The sequence below is a fragment of the Stegostoma tigrinum genome, chromosome 2 (assembly GCF_030684315.1).
Source record: "Stegostoma tigrinum isolate sSteTig4 chromosome 2, sSteTig4.hap1, whole genome shotgun sequence".
Taxonomy (NCBI): Eukaryota; Metazoa; Chordata; class Chondrichthyes; order Orectolobiformes; family Stegostomatidae; genus Stegostoma; species Stegostoma tigrinum.
In genome coordinates, this window is record NC_081355.1 from 159,485,043 (window position 1) to 159,509,315 (window position 24,273).

Sequence of the window (24,273 nt, forward strand, 5' to 3'; positions counted from 1 at the left end):
TATATTAACTAAACACTTTTATCTGTTTCAAGTTTCTGAATTAGCTCCTCTTCCACTACTACCTGTGCAACAACTCATCCTTGGTAAAGACAAATGTAAAACATCCATTTCATACCTTAGTTATGTAAGAGAGAGATAATATAGAAGCCTTGGCCCTTGCCAACATACATAAATTCTATTTTAGGTCAATAATTGGTCCCGGCTCCCATTACTAACCTTTTACTAATTATAGGCCGACGGGAAGCTTTTGGATTTCCTTTAATTAGTGATCAGTTTATGCTCATATGCTTTCTTTGCTTTTATTATTTGCTTATCACCCATCCTCCACAGCTTCTATATTCAGCCTCTATTTTCCAGCTGACATCACTCCGAAACACAATTTTTCTGCTCCATCGAAATAAAATCACCAGTCATCTAGGCAGCTCTGTATATGTTTGCTCTAACTTTTCCTTTTATGAGAATATACCATGACCGTACTTCAACTCTCCTCTTTAAAGGCAGCCTGTTGTTCAGTTGCAATTTTGCCTGCTAGTCTTCATTCTAATTCAACTGGACCAGATGTCTTTTTACCCTACCTCACAGTTTGGCTTTCTCACTCTAATTATTCTTACTCTAGATTGTTAAGAGGCCTTTTTCCATAAATCTAAGCCTTACATTAAAATCGCTGTCCTCTAAATGATTCCTACTAACACCTGATCCCCTTGGTCCAGATCATTTCTAAAATAACAGATTCTCAAGAACTGGAAACATAGCAATGTGGATAATTCTTCCGAATACTGTAAACTGTACATGCTTGCCCCTTCCTGTCCCGACATTACCACTATCCAAGTCAATATTCGGAGATTTAGTTACCCATTACAACTACTCCATAATTAGTGCACTTCTAATTTCATTATGAATTTATTTCCCACTTACTGAAGGCCTGTAGAGTACACCAAGCAGTGCAGTTGCACTTTTTTTTGTTCCTTAGCACTAACCAAATAGATTCTGTTTTTGATTCCTTTGGGACATCTGTTCTCCAGCACCAAAATGTTTAATACTTCTGTGCCTCCCCCTTTTCTGAACACAATTTACATAGGAATATTTATATGCTGTCCTCCTCCTCTTGGAGTTAGGTTTCTTTATCACCTCAGCATCATATTTCCACATAGCTATCCGCATCTGCAAGTCACCAATCTTATTTATTTCTCTCAGCATGCATGATCACTATAACACTAATTCAGACTAATTCCCTCTAATCCCTTACCATTTTCTGCTCTAGTACTATCCATCTCTACCAAATGTTCTTTGCCCCTTGGTATCCCTCTGTAGTACTCAGTTGGTAACCACACTCCTGTTAAATTAGTGATACAATGAAAGTAAAATTGCTCATGTGACTACTAGGGTAATCAAAAGTGAAACAGATGAACTAATCTAGCAATTCCCATGTCTGTACACCTAGCTAAGTTTTTCCAAAGAAAAATCAAGGTCAAAAATCAACATTTGAGGATGTAACATTGGGTCAATGGTCAAGTGTTGCCAGTCTTGTAGAGTTAATATTTGTTTTGAATAGTACTGCAGCAAGTACTTATTTTTGTTAACTTTCTCTTGGTAAATACATCAATTTCTCTTGCAAGTACGGTTTCCTTTGGCAAGAGCCTAAGCAGCCATTCAAAGATTGATAATGTCAAGGCAGATTACGCCCAAAATGCCCATATATGCAAATACTTCCTAGCAGTGGACTGGGACCAGGGATGGAAGCCCTGGATCATTTCTCCCTCATGACAAAATATGGACAATCCCATGCCCAAACTGTTTTTGTTCATACTGCCTCAATGAGGTTGTCAGTGGAGTCTGAAAGACACTTAAGCTCACAGATTCTAACATTTCCAGCAATATACAATGTTGTTCAATTTGTCAATCCGTTTGTGCTCCCGTGAGAAATCCATGCCCTCAGAACAATTTCTACTTGAGAGCTAAAGATAGCACTCTTATAGAAACAGGAGAAAATCCTGGTTAGAAAACTTTAGCTAGCCATTTTTTGAGAGAGAATAGCCTTGAACCAGACAAAATTATTCAAAAGCTTATAGCAACATGGGTGAATGAACAAAGTTTGGTGGGACACCAAACAAACCAGATGCCATTTGAACAATGGTAAAGGATCGCTCGCATTTAAGTCACACAAGTAAACATCTTAACCAAATAAGGAATTTGAGTGCTGTCCTCAAAAGGCAATTTCAGAAAGATGCAGTGCCAATCACAAGGAAAGATCCAAGGCTCAAGACAAATCTTGAAATGTCTAGAACAGCACAAATGGGAGAGAAAATACAAAGGTTGGGCAACAAGAGTCTCCAAATGAAGGAAAACCATGAAAAATAATTAGCCTTATCACACTTTCATGCAGTTACTAAAAACTGCAGGTGCTGGGGCCTAAGGTGTGATGGCAAATTGTGAGGATTCCTCTGAATATTAACTTCGAAAGTAGAGTTGAGAATTGAATGGCAAAATGTGTCCGTAACACACTACTTTTGCTGTCAGCGGTAGGAAAAAAAAAGGATAGCCTACTGAACCACCCTTGCTCTGAGGTTTTGCTTTAAGAGTTAAACTGACTGCCACTTAAGAATTCAAAGTTTTCCAGTACATATTACCAGACTTGATTGAGCAAGATCAAAGTACAAGGTTGGAAGACAGGAGATAAAACAGTCATTGGGATTCTTCATTATTTCCTTTCCCTATTCTTGTGTAACCTCAGAATATGTGCCAGTCCTGGCTGGTGAGGGGTTTGTTCGTTTAGAAGAGGCTCTGGTTCGCAAGTAGCCATTGCATCAGAAATGTGTTCAAAACACCGTTCGGCCAAACAGATTTGCAGATTCCTGAAAAAAAAAATACAAGGTACTTGTCCAGGAAGGGAAAAAAGGGGAAGGCTTGAGGATACCTCTGCATTTGTAGCACACTGCTAGAGATTAGCATTGATAGAGGTTAGAGAACAAAGAACGTACAAGATTCCGGATCAATTCTTAAATACTTGGAATAATCTCTGCTCCCTGGCAAATCTCCAGGGCAATTACTTTCTTTCAAAATAAAGCAGCAATTACAGCAGCGTACCAAGTGAAAGAATCAATACTTTGCACAGCATCAGGGCCTGGTCCCCCAAAATGTTTGGCTCTCAATTTCAGGGCAGAAGGTGCTTTGAAGTGAGATGGTTTCAGAAATACTTGGTAGTACTCAAAATATTTTGAACAAAATATCAAAATTAGGGAAGTGAAATTAATCTATGAAGCTAGTGTTGCACACTAGAAAGAAATCAAGGCAAAGGCTAAAATATGTTTAGTTTCAAACAACTGGCAATGATTTGTCAACTGAACTCTCCCAGATAGTACTAATGAAACAACTAATAAATTTGTGCTGCAGTAATGCTTCCTGCTTTTTTGGTCAAACCCTAAACTGCTGCCTTTACTATGTGTTGCCCAACACACTCACCATCAGTTTCTGAAGATGGACAGCAAGGCAATGAATTGTTTAGCTACATTACACAAGAAACATTCACAAGAATTCAAATCATGAAAATTACCAGTAAAGAAATCAGTAATTTCAACAGGGTAAAGCAGGATACTCTGTTTCCCCAAGTTGATATGTCAGTAACTAGGAGTCACAATTTCAAGACTGTCAACAAGAGAGCTAAAAGTGAGATGAGAAGACACCTCTTTACTCGTGTTAGGATTTGGAATGCGACTGCCTGGGAGAATGGAGTTGGTGGAGAAGGTTTCAAAAGAGAACGGGACATATATTTGAAAAGATGAATTTAGAGGCTACAGAGGGGGGAGCTGGTAGAGACATGATGGGTCAAATTGCCTCCTTCAGGACTGTAAAGTTCTATGAATCTAATTTACAAAGAAGAGACTTTTTTCCAAAAATAAGACAAGTAACACATGGCTAACAGAAACACCTGCCGTTCCGTGTTCTTCAGACTTGTTGCAATATTTTATGAGCATGAAACTGGTTGGTGGTCCACCAAGTATTAGGACTTGTCATTTATTATTGCGCAGTGCACATAAAACAATGGAGGAAGAGGGAAGAGGGCATTGTCACTACCACTAATCAGACTTTTGTTTTGCTTTGCCCCAAAACAAAATGCTTGTGCATGTTAAGACATTCCTGCCACTCTAAAATTGACTTCCTACAGTCCCCATGTACCCTATGCACAGTAATTAAAAATCAGGTTGAATAGGGGCATGATTTGGTTAATAACCTGCCTGTTTCTGAGGTTTAAGTGCATTACCTGTCCTGGCAGTCCTCCTTCTGGTGTCTCTCGAGAATGGAGCGTGGGAACTGCTTCAGGCAGAAGCCGCACTCGCTGGGAAGCTCGCTCACCGCCTTTTCCACGGCCAGGTTCCTGCAGCACAGGCTCTTGCTGATCTCACAGCGGCAGTTCGGGCAGGTGGCCTGTTCCTCCTTCAGCCTGGCATCAGCCAGCAGGTGAATGAAACAGCCTGCACACATCAAGTGACCATTCGTGCACTGCCGGGCGGAAAGAAAACTTACATTTATACCAAGTTGGACAGCAGCAAGTCTTTGATTTTTTTTGAACAGAAAGGAAGGCAGTGCCGGGAAACTGAACATTTGTCATTTTGCATCCAATTGACAGCATGAAGAACTCAAGGTCAGATTTGGAACAATTCAGATGCAATGCAGAGCTCTCCAGCCTCCTGCAATGCCCCAACCTACCTGAATCCAAATTCAAACCATTGCTCATCAAGCCAGCAACTTCTGCTTGCCATACTTACGGTGCTTGTGATCACTCAAAGCTAGATTGTAGAATAAGTACCTCATTTATTCTGAACTTGGGGAAGAGTTATTTAATCCTTGTCAGTTAGGGAATTGGATAGAGGCAGTTTTTAACAATGGTGAACTGTGTCCTCAAAAGCCCTTGGAAATAGAAGAGGCCTTCACCTCCACCTTTCTTCAGCCAGGCATAGAGCTAGGTCTCAGAGGACAGAAAATAATCTTAATTGATACTACACCTACCTTTCTCTAATTTAGTCACTGGAAACTGGTAACACTGTCAAGAATCTCTGGGAGCCAAAGTTGGGAGGAAGAGAAACAAAACAGCAGGTATTCACACAAACAGGTTGCAGCAGCCAGTGACAGTACCTTACACCACAAGTAATTTCACATTTGCAGGGAAAGTTTATTCGTGAAAGTACAGTGGAAGCTCTCATCACTGGTATGCTACGCCAATACCCACAGTACATTAGAAACACTAACTTGAGCAACCAGATAGGGTTTAAACTGAAAAGCAAATTCCAAATAGATTTCTTGTCATCTCAGCAAAGTGGCATTTTTGAGATTTCAAGACATGGTTACAAAGCCAGGCACTGAAGGCGGAATTCTCTCTTTCACATTTAAGTAACACCCTCGCCAGACATGCCATATATGACTTTTAATCAAAAAGGGAGGACAGGGCCAATTTTTGGCTTTCATTGTTCAGCAAGGGTTTGAACAGAGTGCATGGGAGCACTCTAATTATGTTGTCTGCTGTCTAGTCCACTGGTACGATCCTGATTGCCCAGTACTTTTATAAATCAGGGACAGAAAGTAATTTTATTAGTATCATATCACTACAAATATTTTATGGGAATTTACAAGGAAATCTGGGTACAGCAAGATTACCTACCTTCTCTCTCTCTCTCCCTTTCTTATCCTCCACATACCTCAGGACAGTCCCATCATCCAATAGGGGAAATTACCTGGACGGTTTCCCTCCATGAGTTCTAACCTCACTGAAGTCTCTTACGGGCCATATGATCTTTCCCCACTCCTAAGCTGTATAAGAGCCGTGGCCACACACCGGTCCGCGGTTCTTTTATCGATGGAGGCAGCCTGCAGGGTAGGTAATGCTTACACAGCAAAGGAAAACAATTTTGTCAACATTTAGTAAAATGTCAAAACACTCCAAATGAGAGCTAGAAACAGCGGGATAAGTGGGTATATGCGAGATATGTGGAGGATAACATACATTCAAAAAAAAAGTCAAGACCACAGCAAACGAAGGTAGTTAATCTTCTTCCTTCCTCATTCATTTATTCACCATGTCTTTCAGGAAAATGCTTTAAACACTGTTAGGAAATGAAAGTGAACAATCTGTAGTAAATCAAAACATACCTCAAGACTCAAAATGACTCCTCTTAAAAGGGAGATATTGGAGATGATCTTATTAACTAATTGTGTTAACATCTTCAATGTAAATGCTTCATGGTATTAGATTCATCACCTGGCATGGGGTTACATGTCTGCAGTAGATAGTGTAGGAAGGTTTTACCTTGTGGTAGCCAGTCATGAGTCACCAGTTTTGTCACCAATGAAGAGGGCAGCAAATAAATCAAGGCTTACAGAAAGCTCTGAAGATGTCTACAGAGCCGAAATCAATAGTTTGACTGTACGATGGTGGAAGGGACATTAGTGATAGAGTCTTTGGAAAGATGGAATTTTGCTCTGATCCATATGGTTTCCAAAGTTGTCCCAGAAGCAACCAGAAAGGGACACCAAATCAATATGGTGGATCTGTCAAGAAATGTTCATTGAGTCAAGGGGGTAACACAGTGTGGAGCTGAAGGAACACAGCAGGCCAGGCAGTAGAGGAGCAGTAAAGCTGATGTTTCGGGTCAGGACACTTCTTCAGAAATTCATTATTTCAAGACAAATGAGATTAGATATTTAAAAGAAACTATAATTTTTGGAGGTCAGGATAGCATAAAGAACCAGTCTAAACTGCACACTCCTAAGCTGGTTCCAGACATTGGCCTCCATTCCAGTTGACAACTTCCAAGGTTCAATTTGCAAACATTTGAGAAAGACTGATGTTGTGATAAAGTCCTAAAAATCTAGCTCTTCTCATTTTATCATTACAGTACAGTACGCACGACAAGGTCGTATCCATAAAGAAAGACTGGAATGTTCAACATTCATGAAAAATTCTAGTTCAACAAATCCAGGAGCCCAACCGAGCCAAACTCCAAAGCTGCAGAGGGCATTTTTCAAGAGCACAAATTCAAAGATTTTTTTTAAATGCAGACTGGTCTTGTGCATCACAATCAGATGGTAGAAGATTGCCCTGAACAATTTCAAGAAAAAAAGTGAGATCACATAAGATCCCAACAAGTCCACACCAACCCTTGGAGCATCCCACCCAGACCCAGCCCCTCATAACCCACCTGAGCTTCACATCCCTGAACACTATGGGCAATCCACCTAACCTACACGGCTTTGGACTGTGGGAGGAAACTGGAGTATCCGGAGGAAACTCATTCAGACACAGGGCAAGTGTGCAAGCTCCACACAGACGCAGTCATGCAAAGGTGGGATTGAACCCGGGTCGCTGGCGCTGAGGGGCAGAAGTGCTCAAAACTCAGCCACCATGCTTTTATATATCACTTTGAGGGGAAAAGTCACCCATCTGAATTTTACCGTGTGGAAACTTAGAAGGTCTATCTAAAGCATGTAATGTTATTTCAGAGAAAAGAGATTGCTGATCTTTCTTGCCTTAAAAAAAGGTGACTCTGCATACCGCAAAGTTTAGATTAGATTAGATTCCCTACAGTGTGGAAACAAGCCCTGTGGCCTAACACACCGCCTTGAAGCATCCCACCCAGACGCATCCCCCTACAGCTCACACACCCCTGAACACTACAGGCAATTCAGCATGGCCAATCCACCTAGCCTGCATATCTTTGGACTGTGGCAGGAAACTGGAGCACCTGGAGGAAACCCAAGCAGACACTGGGAGAATCTGCAAACTCCGCAGTCAGTTGCCCGAGGCTAGAATCGAACCAGAGTCCCTGGCGCTGTGAGGCTGCAGTGCTAACCACTGAGCCACCGTGCCGCCCTTTATTTAACTCTTAGGACCTTTACAGTTTATCTATTATTACTGGTAGAAAGACATCATAGTAACGTTCATTGTTAAGGCTTTCGAGTTAAGTTCCTCATACCTTGATAGATATTTTCTTGTTCTTAGATGCAGACATATAGCCACAGGCACACCCAAAGAAAGCCTTTCTGGCTCGACAAGATAGACATATCAATGGAATGGCTTTTAGTTTTGGACTTTTCTTCAAGTACCATGCATTTATACAACGTAATTTTCAAAAAACTTCAAAAAGCTTCTCGTGAATGCCACCTAGATGACAGGAATTTCTGAAGCGCATCTCTGGAGTCTTGAATTGTCAGACAATGCTTCAAATAGCAAAGTTCCAAGCAATGGCTGAAAATGAATAAATCAGATGTGCACTTGCCCTCACTTGAAAAGAGTGCCTGACATCACAGCCAACTGTTCTGAAGCATTCAATTTTTTCCACTTCTCAATCAAGGGCAATCTCTTAAATATATTTTATCTGGGCCTAGAATATAATTGAAAAGATGTAGATTTACCAGGGTTAAAGGTTCACCATTTGTGAGAAGTTGGAACTTCAGCCCTACTTCCCTTGGCACAACGGTAAGATGATATCCACTGGACATATTCAACTTGAAAGATTTAAATGGTGTGAGAGAAAGAAGAACTAACCTGTTTCTCGAATGGATCAATAACAAAAAAGGTCATAAATTCAAAGCTATACACAAAACAGTACACCTGAAAATGCAATGGAAGTTCATAGCTCATGATTCAGAAGTACAACTGCCATAACACTGATGATCACTATGGCATTAACAGTCTTAGAAGATGAAGGCTGCCGCCGATCCACCGTAATGCAGTGAATGTGAAAAGCACAGACATAAATCCCCTAAGGCGGCCAAAACCAAACCTATTGAGCCAGAACAAACGCAATGGCCTTGATCCAGGTTGTCTGTCAGCACAACCACCATCCAAAGGTCAAGGGCTCCTCCATCAGTATTAAATCTTGTGTTCACATATGCAAAAAAAATCAAAATAAATCAAAATCCTTTGTTCCAGTAAACATGAGCAGATGCTGCAATGTTGAAATCTTCAAAGCCAGCTTATGCTAGGTTCAACAGCAAAACACAGAACTGGGCCATAGAGTCAATCATGTAGTATAGTTCCATTGTGCCTATGGAGGATATGACATCTGCTCTCCAATTAAACTATTCTATCTTAAACAATGCTCTTCTTCCAGATGATTCCAAAGATCAAGAAAATTGTTCACTCTTATTGCCAAATTCCTTCAAGTATTTTTGCTTCAATTCATATTTAGCTGTAAAGAAACTCCCAGGATCGTGGCTCTAATATGTACGAAGTGAAGTTATCTGGTTTTCCACTTCATGACGTGACATTTTGAAGAGGTAGTGGCATATCCAATGTCTGTCTAATGCTGTCTTTTGATGGAAGACAATGAAGGCTCATTAATGGGTTGTGATTGGCGATGAATCCTCAACAAGTGGTTGAGGAATTAAATTTTCCTGATTTTGTTTCATTTCCATTTTCTGACGTATACATCTCAACTCAAAGTTTATTTTGAATGAGTCAAAAGCTATAGCAGAGCTGTTCACAACGATACGCTTGCAAGATAATATTTCAGAACTGGTACTACAGAAAGACCAACAAGTTAAATGCTGTTGATTGGAGAAAAAGAGAATTGATCTTACAACAACTTATGTAGAACAGCAGTGGAATCAGGAAGATTTTTTCAAGTTTTCACAGATTGCAACTTTCTTGGAAGCTTATCAGAGATGTCATCACCCACAGGGCTATCCTGAAGTTTATGGAAAATAGATGAATGAGGAAGAACGCAGTTAGTTGACTTTTGATGCCTATAAGAAAACCTGACAAGATGGTTAGAAAATTGCTCAAGACCAGTGGTTAGGACAGTTCTGTTCCATCAAATGCTCGGTTCCAGCTTAAAACATTAAAACATTTCACAACTCAGTGACATTTTGCAAATGAAACTGATGGAATTTAATAATATTAGCAAAATAAAAAATTGTCATCAATAGTTAACAGACAGAAGCACAACTCAGATCACTCCCCAGTAACCAGAAACATGTGCTTTTCTGAGAGCACAGCAGCTCAATGCAAGGGACAATGCCTCCTGTTATTGGAACTCGAGTGTTTGCTAAAACTCTTACTCATCCTGTGTCAAACTTATTTGAATGCCTAGATTAACTTATTGCTGAAATTATGAATTTTCTAGAGATATAGTTTTCCATATGCTTTTTAGTTCAGCTCCATGCACACAACAAACATGCATGAATGGAGTTAAACTACAGGATCAGATGATGACAGCAATGTATAAAAGCTGCATTTATAGATTAGATTTTTTTGTCCTCTGACATAGTAATAATGCTAGCTCCATCAGTAATTTTGACAAACTACCAGAGACCTTAGAATTTAATGAGGGCCTGCATCCAAAATATTTAACAACAAGGATATTTCAGGAAAGAACTGAAAAATAGTATGAGTTCTGCACCTACAGTTGGGTAATGCTGAAACATATAGCACGTCATGGCAAGAATATTTGCCTTAAACAATGCTGGTATTACAAGAGTAACAGCTGTGCGGTTACTAAAGGTGATTCTAAGAGTTTGAAAGTACAAAACCCTGCATATAAGGAGATTAACTAACACATTGAAAGACAGCAGTGCTTAGTGGGAACAATTCAGGCCGCTGCCCAATTTGCAAAGCCTTCCATATAATAGTAATTGGTCCCAACCAGACCAGGGACACTTTAAAGAGCTGAAGCACACTATATGTGCAAAGTTCTGTTTAGATAGGATTCAGGTCACATGGTCACAAAAAGTTTAAATGGTCAACATCTAAAATTTGAATTATGGAGAATACTCTCTTGGTAAGCAGAAGGGCAAGGTAGATGCCCACAAAGACAGGATTGAATGTGAAGATTTTTCACTAATAGAATAATACTCTTCAGTGAGCAGCATTTCAGCTTGCAAGAAAATCTAGGTTCAGCACACGCCAAACAAGATTCAAACCGGTTAGTAGATTGTTGTAAGATGAATAATTCACTTTCAACATTTCCTTCATAAACATGGAGACAAAATATTTGACATTTGCCTAAGGTAATCCTCTTCTATTCAAAATCTAAGAAAAACTGTTCATGGCATGAGGACAATTTCCACAATTTGGCAGCGTGGTCTGAAGAGATACCCACTCATCAATTCATTCTGGACTTTGAAGAATTTAATCCAATTGATTAGTTACTGATCTAGAGAAACAAGACTTTCTTTGCTGGTAAGGGGCTTCAAATATGACCAATCTAAATTCTTCAGGAGTTGACTAATGTTTTGCATGAAGAGGAGAAATGGAATCCAAACTACTTCCGTTAAAATAATTGGTTGGTCCAAAGGACTGCTGAACAGATGCAACTTAATCATCCCTTTGTTTTGCTGGAAGCTCAGAGCAGGTTTGTTCTTTGACAATGAACCACTGAAATGATGCAGAACTGAAGGGAGCCATTTGGCCCATCTTGTCCATGCTGATCTAAAGACACCCAAGTATCTTTTATAAGCCCATCTTCCTGCACATGGCCAACAGCCCTGCAGCTTTTAGAACGCGAGCTGCAGATTGAGGTGATTTTAAAGAGAGTTTAGTGTCTCTGTCTCCACTACCAACTGAGGCAGCAAATTCCAGGCTGCCAAAGGATAAAAAGGAGTTAATTAAACTACTTGCACATTGAAATGTGCATTGCTAACTTTGTGCTCCCAGACAGCATACGCAGTGACCACAGAGAAAGGTGTACAATAAAAGGCCAAAAATATCAATAAAAGTGTGACAAAGTTCACTATCAAATCACTTGTGGTAGCAAAATTTCTACAATTCAAAAAATTAGTTTCATCACAGGCCAAAGCATTCTTGCTTTAATGTTCTTTTAAAAAAAAAGAGGGTACAATAAAGCAGAATATATAAGGCACAAATACAGATAACAACAACTACACACTAAAGAAATTTCAGACGCTGAGACGGATGTATCTGGTAACAAGAACGAACATCACGGACCACCACGTCTGTGTTCAGTGCAGATTGAGGGAATAAACAAAGCAGGAGACTAGAATCTTAAACGGTATGATGATCAGCCGTAAAGATGGCGATGGGGCTGCCAGTAAAGATGAGAAGGAATATCCAAGGTGTAAAGGTGTGGAGGTAAGGCAGTTAAATGTGGATTGGGTGACCAACAGTAGGTGATGAAATCCAGCAATGTGAAAACTTCACATAAAATAGGAGAAATCACAAGAGGAGAGTAGAATTTTGAGCTTTCTTTGTTTCATAAGTTTCCTCTGGCTGGAACCAACAAGTTTTCCAGCATCTGAGCTGTAAGTTTTCAAGCAAGTGTTTGACAATCCAAATAAATTAATTTCTCAATTTGGACTGTATACTGGGGGAGGTACAGCAAATAACATCTGCAGAAGCAACGCTCCTTTCTCAGGGTTCAACAAATCACTTCAGTAAAAACTAGTATGAAGTATGCATCCACCCAGAGTTTCCACTAGTGTTTGCAAAAACAGTGACTGATAGTCATTGTTGCAGAGGACAAGGAAGGAAGTCTCACATCCAAGTTTTTTTTAAAAAATGGTTGTGGGGAACCAATATTATTAATTCTTCCTTGGTAATACTTTTCAAAAATTCCTCTTCATTTGCACACTAATGATTTGTATGGTTGTTGAACTTACTGGTTGTCATCCGTGATCCAAGTATGTCATACTTCAGTTCAAGGTGGCGTACAAGAGAATTCCTTCATTAGCTAATATATCAGTTTGATCTTAAGGAGCTGGGTACTGATTAAGGCAAAATCAAGCCAGTCCTTTGGCGATAGTTTTCAAGAAAAAGGTACCTTTTGCTGCCAAACATAACAACACAAAGTTGCTACACACAACTGGGAGGACACTAAGGCACAAGTTCTGATATCTCATTGATAAGAGAGAGGAGTAAAACCCAGATAACAAACAGCTTTATTCCTAAAGCGGGAATATCGCAGCACTCTACTGAGAGCCAAACTCTCAATTACATCAGTGGTTTCTTATGATGATTCAGAGAAGCTTGCCTTGCTCCATCAAATAAGCTTCAGAAGATCTCCCAAAAGATGAGGCAATCGCATCAAGTTCTTTGACTTACTTTTGAGTGACGTCTTTAAATCACACCATCAGCACTGTGGGTAAGAAAGTGTTTGTGGCATCCAACTTTGAAACCAAATATTGGCATCAGCCAATCCTATGGGAAAGATAGGTAGAGTACAGATGAATCAAAAACTTCAGTAAGATGGCACATGACTGCTGCCAAAAGTAAAGTAAATCATGACTAAGCAGCCCACAACAGCTAAATATATAGGGGTGGTGAAAAGTACTTCACAGCTTGATGCTTGGAGTACTTTGCAATTTGATGAAAAATTATATTTCCATATGGAGTTGAACAAATGAATGTGGCTCGGTTTTTTCCCCATGAGCCATTTCTAGGAAGTAATAACACTGGTGCTCATTGTTGAATGATTTTGTCCAGAAGAATCATTGATCAGCAAGAAACACAGCAATACTCTGCTTTCATTAGTTTAATTTAAACTCCTTCTTCCCAAAAAAAGGTTCTTTGTCGATTGCAGAATTAACCTGAGACATTTTAGCAGAAAAAAAAAGGCCACTAGACCAAAAAGGCTCACTTGATTTGCACAGATCTCAACTGAGTATTGTCTCATATTTTTAAATCCATTATGTCTCCAACAATAACCTTTCTAGGGCTGATTTACAGGCCCCATATCTGGAATCTATTTAAACAACCCACTTTAAAATGAACATTTTGGATAACAAATGCATGAATTTGTGAATTAAAAGCACTGTCTGCTTGACTTCCCTCATTCCAATTTTCTTTAAACTTGAATCTCCTGACATTTGAAAAAGTTACTTTAAAAACAGCCAAAGCTTTATAACTTCATGAGCTGCGTATGTTTGGTTTTGTCCATACAGATGCTTAGCATGCACATGAAAAGAAACTTAAATTCTATGGTTCTCTCGTGCCCCGACACTTGGTAGTTAATTTTTATTTATCAATAATTGATTTCCCTTATCAATTAATTTAAAATCAGACAAGAACTGATCCAAGATCTATACTGTTGAGGCACCCATGACCTAAGTATACTTTTTAATCAATGGAGCTGCAAAACCATTCTCCCCCCTCCCCCGATAAAAGAATAAAATTTGATTTCTCATTCTCCACCTATTCTCGATAACCAGGTTACTTCCTATAATCGCCTCTCAAGTCCAGCAGATAACATTCTCTGATGAAGCGAGCAGGGTAGCATGCTCTATTTTGATATGTTCCAGCAGTTTTTAAAAACAGCACTGTAACTATTTAATTAGCTCTCTTTTCTCACTGTAGTCAAATATTGGGCTGACACTTGTATATTCATTACTACGACCCCTCAACCTGATTTGTAAATCAGCACACTGCATTGCAGCAACCTCCAGGAACAACAATTTCTTGTGTCCATATCAAGTTATACTTTTACAGTTATCTACTGAATTCTCTGGTTTAAGGAATCAAATTGAATGCAATACTCATGATTTGCTCTGACCTACACTTCCATATCTACAACCAGTCCTCTTTCTTTCTGATAATATTTTAATCAAAATCCAAGCTAGCTCAATACATGTCAGAGCAAAACAAACATTTATGCAGACTTCAAAGTCACTGCACACCTTGCACTAATTTCCTCATTTGTTTGATTCCAACAATTTGGTTTTTCTGTAATTTTAAGTAGACATTAGACTCCTCGGCAAGTGACATAAACTGGTGTCCAATTTGCTCTTGCTATGACAAGGTCACCTGAGCCTTTAGATTGGATTACCATCTCCGGTTCACTGTGGAAGTACCTGGCATTATTTGAAAGGGAGTCAAGTCTTCCTGCAAGCAGAAGATATTACCAACTGACACCCACATTTAAAACGAAAGTTTCTATCTGTTCACTGTCACTGCATTAACCTCCACAGTACGAATTAAGGTGACACTTTCTCAAAATCATAAAATGATCTGATAGCTTCCTGCTTAGTTTTCCCTGTTCAATTGTAGATAACTATCCCCATCATAAAGGGATGTATCTACTGTCATCTTTACCTCATAGCACTTTGGTTTCCCGATTAGTCATTTGCAGTGGCCAATAATGACAAACTGCCATAGCAACTGTCATTTTAAGTTTCCAATTCTGCCACTGGATAGCTTTTCCTATTCCCATTAATGTCACTATCTTGCAAATTAAAAACAAACTGGAGCTCTGTGCAATTGATAAATAGAAGTGACTGGATCAAGAAAGGAAAGAAATAGTCAAGTGAAATCAGCTAGCTGCCTATGGCCCTGCTCTTTCCTAGAATGCTTTGCTTTCAGAGCACCTAGGCAACCCATGGCAGAGGGCAGAATGGCTGCTCAATCGGCATACGGTGTAGCATAATTTAGGGTAGAATTAAACAGACATTTAAAGTCAAGAGACATTAGCTTTTGCAAGCCAGATAGACCACAGTTCTTTTTTTAAATGATTTCCCAGGGCTGCTTTTCACACATTTCCTACTGTTCCTTACATATCTCTACACATAAAACAGTTAACAGTTTAAAAACCCTGTGCTACAACCTAGTTCCTTGATCTCAAATGTCAAGTCTTAATCCTACATAATTGAAAATCAATGCATTCTAGAAAAAAAGTGGTGCAAGTGCCGTTTATCACCTCGTATTACTGGATAGTGCACAAGTCAAGGAATTTTTTTTTGGTTAGTGGGGGAACAACTTTAGTTACATACATAAAAACCCAGACGTGCAGATTCTGGCAATTCGACAGAGTTCTATTTTGTACTATAGAATGGATTACAAAATCACTGTCTCCCCTCCCAAATGAAATAAACGAATAGCCAACAATGATGGTTGCAACTTTGCTCGTTAGCTCTCTGCAATGCTCATTTGGACTGGACACGACAGAACAGGGAAAAGCAAACTGTGTACAATTATTTTCTCATTAACGAGATCAACTTTGGCATGGGGACTGAATTTAGGAAGAGTCAATATTTGTAAATATTGGTAGCACTTTGTTCCCCTGACACAGAGAAGGGTAGGGATCATTCTTAATACATTTTGAAGGCACCTATTTTAGGGCCATATACATGTTGATGTTACAAAAACGAGGTTGCCACAAAACACATGCTGGGTCAGTAAGCTTGCCAAGAGAAATACCTGTTTCGCACTCTGGATTTAGCTTCAAACTAGCTACATTACATGTTGACACTTTACTTGAGTTTTATATATTTGCAACGGGACAAAAGCTAAAGAGGCTAGGCTCTCTTCTCTTGGAGAAATCTGAGGTATAATCCATTACAGATCTTTAAAAAACATTGCAGGGATTCAATAGAGGAGATGTTCTTGTGGGACAGTTCAAAACGGAGTTGTAAATAAGATGCAGCAGCAGAAGTAGACCATTGAGTCTGCTCTGTCATTCAACTGTATCACAACTAATCTTATAACCTTCAACTCCACTTTCCTGGCTTTTCACCTAGCCATCGATTCCGTTATTGACTAAAAATCTCTCAATTTGAATGTATCTAAATGATAGCGTCAACAGGCCATGCGGTAAAGAATTCTGCACATTCACTACCCTTGGAGAGAAGAAATTCCTCCTAAATGCACAATTCCTTATTCTGAGATCATGCCCTCTGAACTCCCAACTGTCTGTAGCTTTCTGCAGTTTTTCTCCATTTAAAAAAAATACTAGCTCCACTATTCTCCCACTAAAGTGCATAACCTTACATTTTCCCCACATCATATTCCATCTGCCAAATTTTTGTCCTTTAGTGTAACCTGGCTACGCAGCTCTGCAGACTCTTACCATTCTCAGTGATAATGGGAACTGCAGATGCTGGAGAATCCAAGATAATAAAAAGTGTGGAGCTGGATGAACACAGCAGGCCAAGCAGCATCTCAGGAGCACAAAAGCTGATGTTTCGGGCCTAGGAAGGGTCTAGGCCCGAAACGTCAGCTTTTATGCTCCTGAGATGCTGCTTGGCCTGCTGTGTTCATCCAGCTCCACACTTTGTTATCTTGCCATTCTCACTTGTCTTTCCACCTACTTTTGTGCCATCCACACAAACTTGGTAATAGTATATTCATTCCCAATGGCACCCGAACCCTCAAGTTATTAACATATATTGTAAATAACTGGCCCCAACATTGATCTCTATGGCACTGGTCCACTCTCACCATCTTGAAAATGGCTACCTAATAGGCAGTGGAGCAATCTACCCATGCTCATCTCTTACTTCAAACACCATGGGCTCTTACTTTATTAAGCAGCCTAATGGGTGGTAGCAGATCAAACACCTTCTACATCCACTGCTGCTTATTTATCCTGCTTACCTTCTCAAAGAATTTTAATTTGTCATACATGACTTCCCCATCATGAAGCCATGATGACACTGCTTGATATCACAATTTTAAATGTCATGCTATTACAGTCTTTATAATTAATTATAACAACATTATCTCAACTACACTGCAAGGCCAGATGATCGCTGTGACTCACCTGGCCAGTGTGAACACAGGGAGATCAGAGTTAACCACTTATTAAGAACTAACAATTTAGTTCTGCATTGAAGAACATTTAACTGTAAGCATTAACAACTTCCTTCCATTTGTTGCACCTAGTGAGAAGGAAGGTTGTAGAGAACTAATGATAATGTAAACATAAATGTTCAAGTGATGTCTCATGTCCTGTAATAAGGTGTAGAGCTGGATGAACACAGCAGGCCGAGGAGCATCAGAGGAGAAGGAAGACTGACATTTCAGGCCTAGACCCTTCTTTATTTTCTGAAGGAGGGTCTAGGCCTGCTGTGTTCATCCAGCTCTACACCTTGTTATCTCAGATTCTCCCGCATATGCAATTTCTGCTATCTCTCATGTCCTGTATGTGGGTTTACCATCTTTAAATTTGTCTGGAGTGATTTGAAAACCAGTGAGAGCTAGAATTCTTCTATAATCTGCAGAGATAGATCAGAGCTAATTTTCGTCACTTAACAGAACGTTCTTTCGGAGAAACAAAAGCTTCGAGTCCAGGGTCACAATTTTCGTGAAGGGATGCCACGATCGAGTGGAAGGTATATGCTCACATTGACTCTTTGGAGCCAAATCATATGATGTGTTTTGTAAACTCTATTTTCTGACTGTCTGAGAAATTCAATCCATCAGAAAATTGGAAAAGACCCTCACTAATTCAGGTACAGCCTTCTTGAGGCACTTGGGAGACTTAACTTCATCACAAGTTTAAGAAGAGTGAAACATCAGACAATTTGCCAAGGTCAACGCGTTCAAAATTAGTTTGTTTGGTCAAACCTCTCTATATTCAAAACTATATTAACCAAAGCAAAATTTCATAAATAAGTGCCTTATTGCAGACATTTCTAATTATAAAGACGCTCCAAAAATGTAAATACCAATTTATGTACACGCCTGCAGAAAAAAAAGAAGTTTGTGGAAGATTAAAACTATATGAAAATCTGAAAGAGAAGGTAAAGAGAAAAAGATTATAGTATCAAAGAATCCCTACAGTGCTGATATAGGTCATTTGACCCATCAACCCTGCAACAACCGTTTGAAAAGCATCCCAAGATCACCCCTTCCAAATTCTCATAACCTTGCCTTTACCATGGCTAATCCATCTAGCCTGCCCATGTCTGGCCACTGAAGCAATTTAGTGCGACCAATCCATCTTTGGGCTGTGGGAGGAAACCCGAGCACCCAGCAGAAACCCATGCAGACACGGAAAGAACGTGCAAAGTCCATGCAGTCGCCACAGGTTAGAATCAAACCCAGGATCCGCTGGTGCTGTGATGCAGCAATGCTAACCATTGAGCCACTGTGCCGCCCCAAGAAAGCCTGCATCGTCACGAACAGGATACCTGGCACCACCCCACAAAACTAAATCAGGTCAAGCAATGAAGTGCAATCACAGAACAGCAGTAATAGTTTGAGCAGAGGGTCAAGGACTGTTAGCTTGCCCTCACTCATGCAGAGTACTAGATTTAAAGTTCCCTTTTCTGGAAGAAGTGACATGCAGAGATATAGATTCGAAGGCGGTGACACTGACACAAACTCTGGCATATTTAAATGCAGACGCATTATAACCTAATTCAATCCATCCCACCCACTGATAATACTTGGCTAGAAAAGAAGAGAATCAGTACAGTTGGCTTGTTTGTCAATCATATTGAATCTGTGCACTCTGTTTACCAAACACCCAACTTGGAAACAGGAGGAGACATCCTGGTTGATTCTGTTCCTAACCATGTTGGGATGGTGAAGTCAATTATTAACAGCTCTCCTCACTTCCCTCAACAGTTCTAGCTGGAATCAGCTAAGGACAGTGGCTCAAATTGAAAACTCAACTTCTACATTTTCTGGAATTTGGTACCATACCAGAGAACATGTCCAGACTCTCGTTATTACAACAAAACAAAATTGTTCATGTTGCTTCTCCCCTCCATTTTATGCCTTTATCTCCTGAAGCTGGCTTACAATGATCATAGTTCTAGTCAGCAGCAACCTTCCTGCTCTCACAGTCCAGGGTCACTTCTGATGTTTGAACATTAGCACACCGACCAATGATGGGAGTCAGAAGCATCATTTTTGCAAGGGCTCAAGATCTGGATTTAAATCTTGTCCTACCACTTTCCATCTAAATACATTAGGGGCAACAGGCTTGCACAGAATGATTCCCAATGTTTTTCAAAATCAAAGTGGAATCTATTGGCATGGAACCTATTGGCAGCAAGAGTGCATTTATTAGGGAGCTTTCCAATATCATTATAGTTTCTAAAAGGTTCAAAAGAAACTACCTTTAAGATCGGCACAACGATAGTCTCTGGAGTTTGGTCCTCAGACTGAAATGAAGGAATCAGTCAGCAGTGACGGGCAAGTGGAAGAGAAGTGAGAGTTAACGAGGACAATTCCATATGGCAGAGGAGGAAAATGAAAAATATGAACAGGTGAGATCAAAATTTGAAAAACCACACGGAGTCATTTATAAAATTAGAACATTTTTATTAGCACATTTTAAAAATTATTTAACAAACAATCTGGAAACTGATACAAAGCAAAGAGACATGAAGACAGTGCAATTTTTTTTTCAAATTCAATAACCAATCTTGAGAAACTTTCAAAATAAGGGACAGGACTTTTCTGGGAAACAGAACGAAACGTCACTGGTCCCAATTCTCCATTTTCTCATCCCACAATATTCTGACTTTCTAATGTGTTATCCGGAACCCTTTTAACAGCTCAACCTACTGAACACATTGTCTTTGGGGGCGGTGCATTTCCACATGCTTTGAGCAGAATCAAACTCCAATACTATATACTGCTCAAATAATGCTGTTTGTCAATAATACAAGTACATATCATACAGAAATGCAAATTTTTCTTCTATTCTGTTCTGCAGCTAATCACTGGAGTGAAATTTATTTACTTGAGGGACTTCTTATACTAGTACTAAATGCAGAATGCACCCTAAATGCATAATTCACAGCAGAGAATTAGCATCTAGTCTAAGCTTCAATGACAGTGACAGTATCATGCAAAAAAAATAGAAAGACAGCAGTTCTATCAACATCCCAACCAATAATTAAATGAGGACACACTATGAAGGGGGAAAGAGTAAATGCACTGTTGATAACAAAATTAAATATAGCTAGGAAACGATCTCAGCATACTTTAAAAACTAATTTAATTCAAGGAGTCTGCAGACCAATCTAGGAAGGTTCATTGAATTTCAGAACAAAGATACTAATGTGACACAAACATTTTGCAAATCACTGAGTTCTAAGACCACAAGAAGTAGGACAGCTGATACATCACAGAAGAAATCCTTTATTAGCTCACAGGGTGCTGGCTCTTAAAAAGAGCCGATTATCCAACTCTCTGCCCTTTACCTGCAATTTCATTTTGTCAATTATTTTTCTAATTTCATTTTGAAAAATCACTTCCCCTGCCATACAAGTGGTGTCTTCTAGATCACAACCCCCTGTGCATAATCCTCAACTTTGAGGGGTTTATCAGAAAAGCTGGTTGAAGAACAATGGCAGACATTTAAAGTAAGTTCAAGAGTCACTGGGAAGCCAGGAAATGGTAGAGGAGTTAAATAAATATTTTGCATTAGTCTTCACAGCAGAAAACACTGATAGTAATACAATAACCATCATAATAAAGAAAATGCTAGAGAAACCAACTGGATGTATCCTAGGATATTAAAGGAAGCATCGACAGAGTTACTGGATACACCATGGCAATCTTCCAAAAATACTTCAAGTCCCAGAACAGTGGAAAACTGCCAGTGTAACACCTTTATTTAAAATAGGAAGGAGACAAAAAAATGAAGATAACAAAGAGGCTACAGAGGGATATAGGCAGATTAGGTGAGTGCGCAAAAATTTGGCGCATGGAATATAATGTATGGTAAGTGGACTGTTGGTCTTTATTTCAAAGGGACTGGAATGTAAAAATAGGGAGATTTTGCACAATTATACAAAGTATGAGTTTGACCATATCATGGGAGGTGATGACCTAGCAGCTTATCACTAGACTATTAATCCAGAAACCCAGATAACGTTCTAGGGACCCAGATTCAAATCCTGCCACAGCAGATGGTAGAATTTGAATTCAATACAAATCTGGAATTAAGGGTCTAATGATGAATATGAATCGATTGCCACTTGTCAAGAAAAACCCACCTGGTCCACTAATGCCCTTTAGGGGAGGAAACTGCCTTATGTCTGGCCTACATGCAACTCCAGATCCACCGCAACCTGGGTGACTTAACAGCCCCCTGGACAATTTGGGACGTACAATAATTGCTGACCAGGCCATGATGCATAATATCCCATGAATGAAACCCTAGAATACTGTCAACAGTTTGGTTGCCTTATTGAAGACAAGGTATAATGGCATTGGAGGCAGTCCCGATGAGGATCATCAGGCTGATATCACTGATTTGAGGAAGACTGTGTTTCCGGTTGTATTTCTCCAAACTCACTGGCGTTCAGAAGAATGAGAGACCACCTTATTTTTGAAACAAAGTTTCTTGGGGGACTTGACAGAGTGGATGCTGAGAGAATCTAGAACCAGAGGGAGAAATATCTGCGAGTAGCCAATCTGTAGAATTCTTTACTGCAGAGGATGGTCTCATTAAATTGATTCAGGCTGACAGGTTAAAATCAACAGTGTAAATCATGGAAGGGATAAGGCAAGAGATTGGAATTGATGAACATAGAACATTACAGCACAGTGCAGGCCCTGCGGCCCTCAATGTTGTGCCGACCTGTCATACCGATCTCAAGCCCATCTAACCTACACTATTCCATGTACGGCCATATGCTTATCCAATGACGACTTAAATGTACCTAAAGTTGGCGAATCTACTACCGTTGCAGGCAAAGCGTTCCATTCCCTTACTTCTGAGTAAAGAAACCACATCTGACACCTGTCCTATATCTTTCACCCCTCAATTTAAAGCTATGCCCCCTTGTGCCCGCCGTCACCATCCTCGGAAAAAGGCTCTCCCTATCCACCCTATCTAACCCTCTGATTATTTTATATGTCTCAATTAAGTCACCTCTCAACCACCGTCTCTCTAATGAAAACAGCCTCCAGTCTCCCAGCCTTTCCTCGTAAGACCTTCCCTCCATACCAAGCAACATCCTAGAAAATCTCCTCTGCACCCTTTCCAAAGCTTCCACATCCTTCTTACAATGCGGTGGCCAGAACTGTACGCAATACTCCAAGTGCGGCCACACCAGAGTTTTGTACAGCTTCACCATAACCTCTTGGTTCCGGAACTCGATCCCTCTATTAATAAAAGCTAAAACACTGTATGCCTTCTTAACAGCCCCGTCAACCTGGGTGGCAACTTTCAAGGATCTGTGTACATGGACACTGAGATCTATCTGCTCATCTACACTACCAAGAATCTTACCATTAGCCCTGTACTTTGCCTTCTGGTTACTCCTACCAAAGTGCATCACTTCACACTTGTCTGCATTAAACTCCATTTGCTACCCCTCAGCCCAGCTCTGCAGCTTATCTATGTCTCTCTGCAACCTACAGCATCCTTCGTCACTATCCACAACTCCACCGACCTTAGTGTCGTCTGCAAATTTACTAACCCATCCTTCTACGCCCTCATCCAGGTCATTTATAAAAATGACAAACAGCAGTGGACCCAACACCGACCCTTGCGGTACACCACTAGTAACTGGTCTCCAGGATGAACATTTCCCATCAATTACCACTCTGTCTTCTTTCAGCAAGCCAATTTCCGATCCAAACTGCTATATCTCCCACAATCCTATTCCTCCGCATTTTGTACAATAGCCAACTGTGGGGGACCCTATTGAACGCCTTGCTGAAATCCATATACACCACATCAACCGGTTTACTCTCATCTACCTGTTTGGTCACTTTCTCAAAGAACTCAATAAGTTTGGTGAGGCACAACCTTCCCTTCACAAAACCGTGCTGACTGTCCCTAATCAATTTATTCTTTTCTAGATGATTATAAATCCTATCCCTTACAACCTTTTCCAACACTTTACCAACAACTGGAGGTAAGGCACACTGGTCTATAATTAACAGGGTTGTCTCTACTCCCCTTCTTGAACAGGGGAACCACTTATGCTATCCTCCAGTTGTCTGGCACTATTCCTGTAGACAATGACGAGTTAAAGATCAAATCCAAAGGCTTGGCAATTTCCTCCCCGGCTTCCCAGAGGATCCTAGGATAAATCCCATCCGGCCCAGGAGACTTATCTATCTTCACCCTCTGTAGGATTTCTAATACCTCTTCCTTGTGAGCCTCAATCCCACCTAGTCTAGTAGCCTGTATCTCAGTATTCTTCTCGACAACATTGTCATTTTCTAGAGTGAATACTGTTGAAAAAGTGTCATTTAGTGCTTCCCCTATCTCCTCTGACTCCACACACAACTTCCCACTACTATCCTTGATTGGGCCTAATCTTACTTTCGTCATTCTTTTATTCCTTAAATAGCTATAGAAAGCCTTAGGGTTTACCCTCATCCTATCCGCCAACTTCTCATGTCTCCTCCTGGCTCTTCTGAGCTCTCTCTTTAGGTCTTTCCTGGCTACCTCGTAGCCCTCAAGTGCCCTAACCGAGCCTTCACATCTCATCCTAACATAAGCCTTCTTCTTCCTCTTGACCAGAGATTCCACCTCCTTCGTAAACCACGGCTCCCGTGCTCTACAGCTTCCTCCCTGCCTGACAGGTACATACTTATCTAGGACACACAGGAGCTTTTCCTTGAATAAGCTC

At 40.1% G+C, this 24,273-nt stretch overlaps 1 protein-coding gene across 2 annotated transcripts in view; it reads right to left on the reverse strand.

The window, feature by feature from the left end:
* zftraf1 (zinc finger TRAF-type containing 1) overlaps positions 1 to 24,273 on the reverse strand; it is a 131,725-nt gene that overhangs the window by 73,064 nt on the left and 34,388 nt on the right. For both annotated transcript variants that reach the window (XM_048557523.2, XM_048557514.2), the window contains exon 2: positions 4,259 to 4,497. In XM_048557523.2, the coding sequence (XP_048413480.1) occupies positions 4,259 to 4,497 (239 nt within the window). The remainder of the gene's footprint in view (positions 1 to 4,258; positions 4,498 to 24,273) is intronic.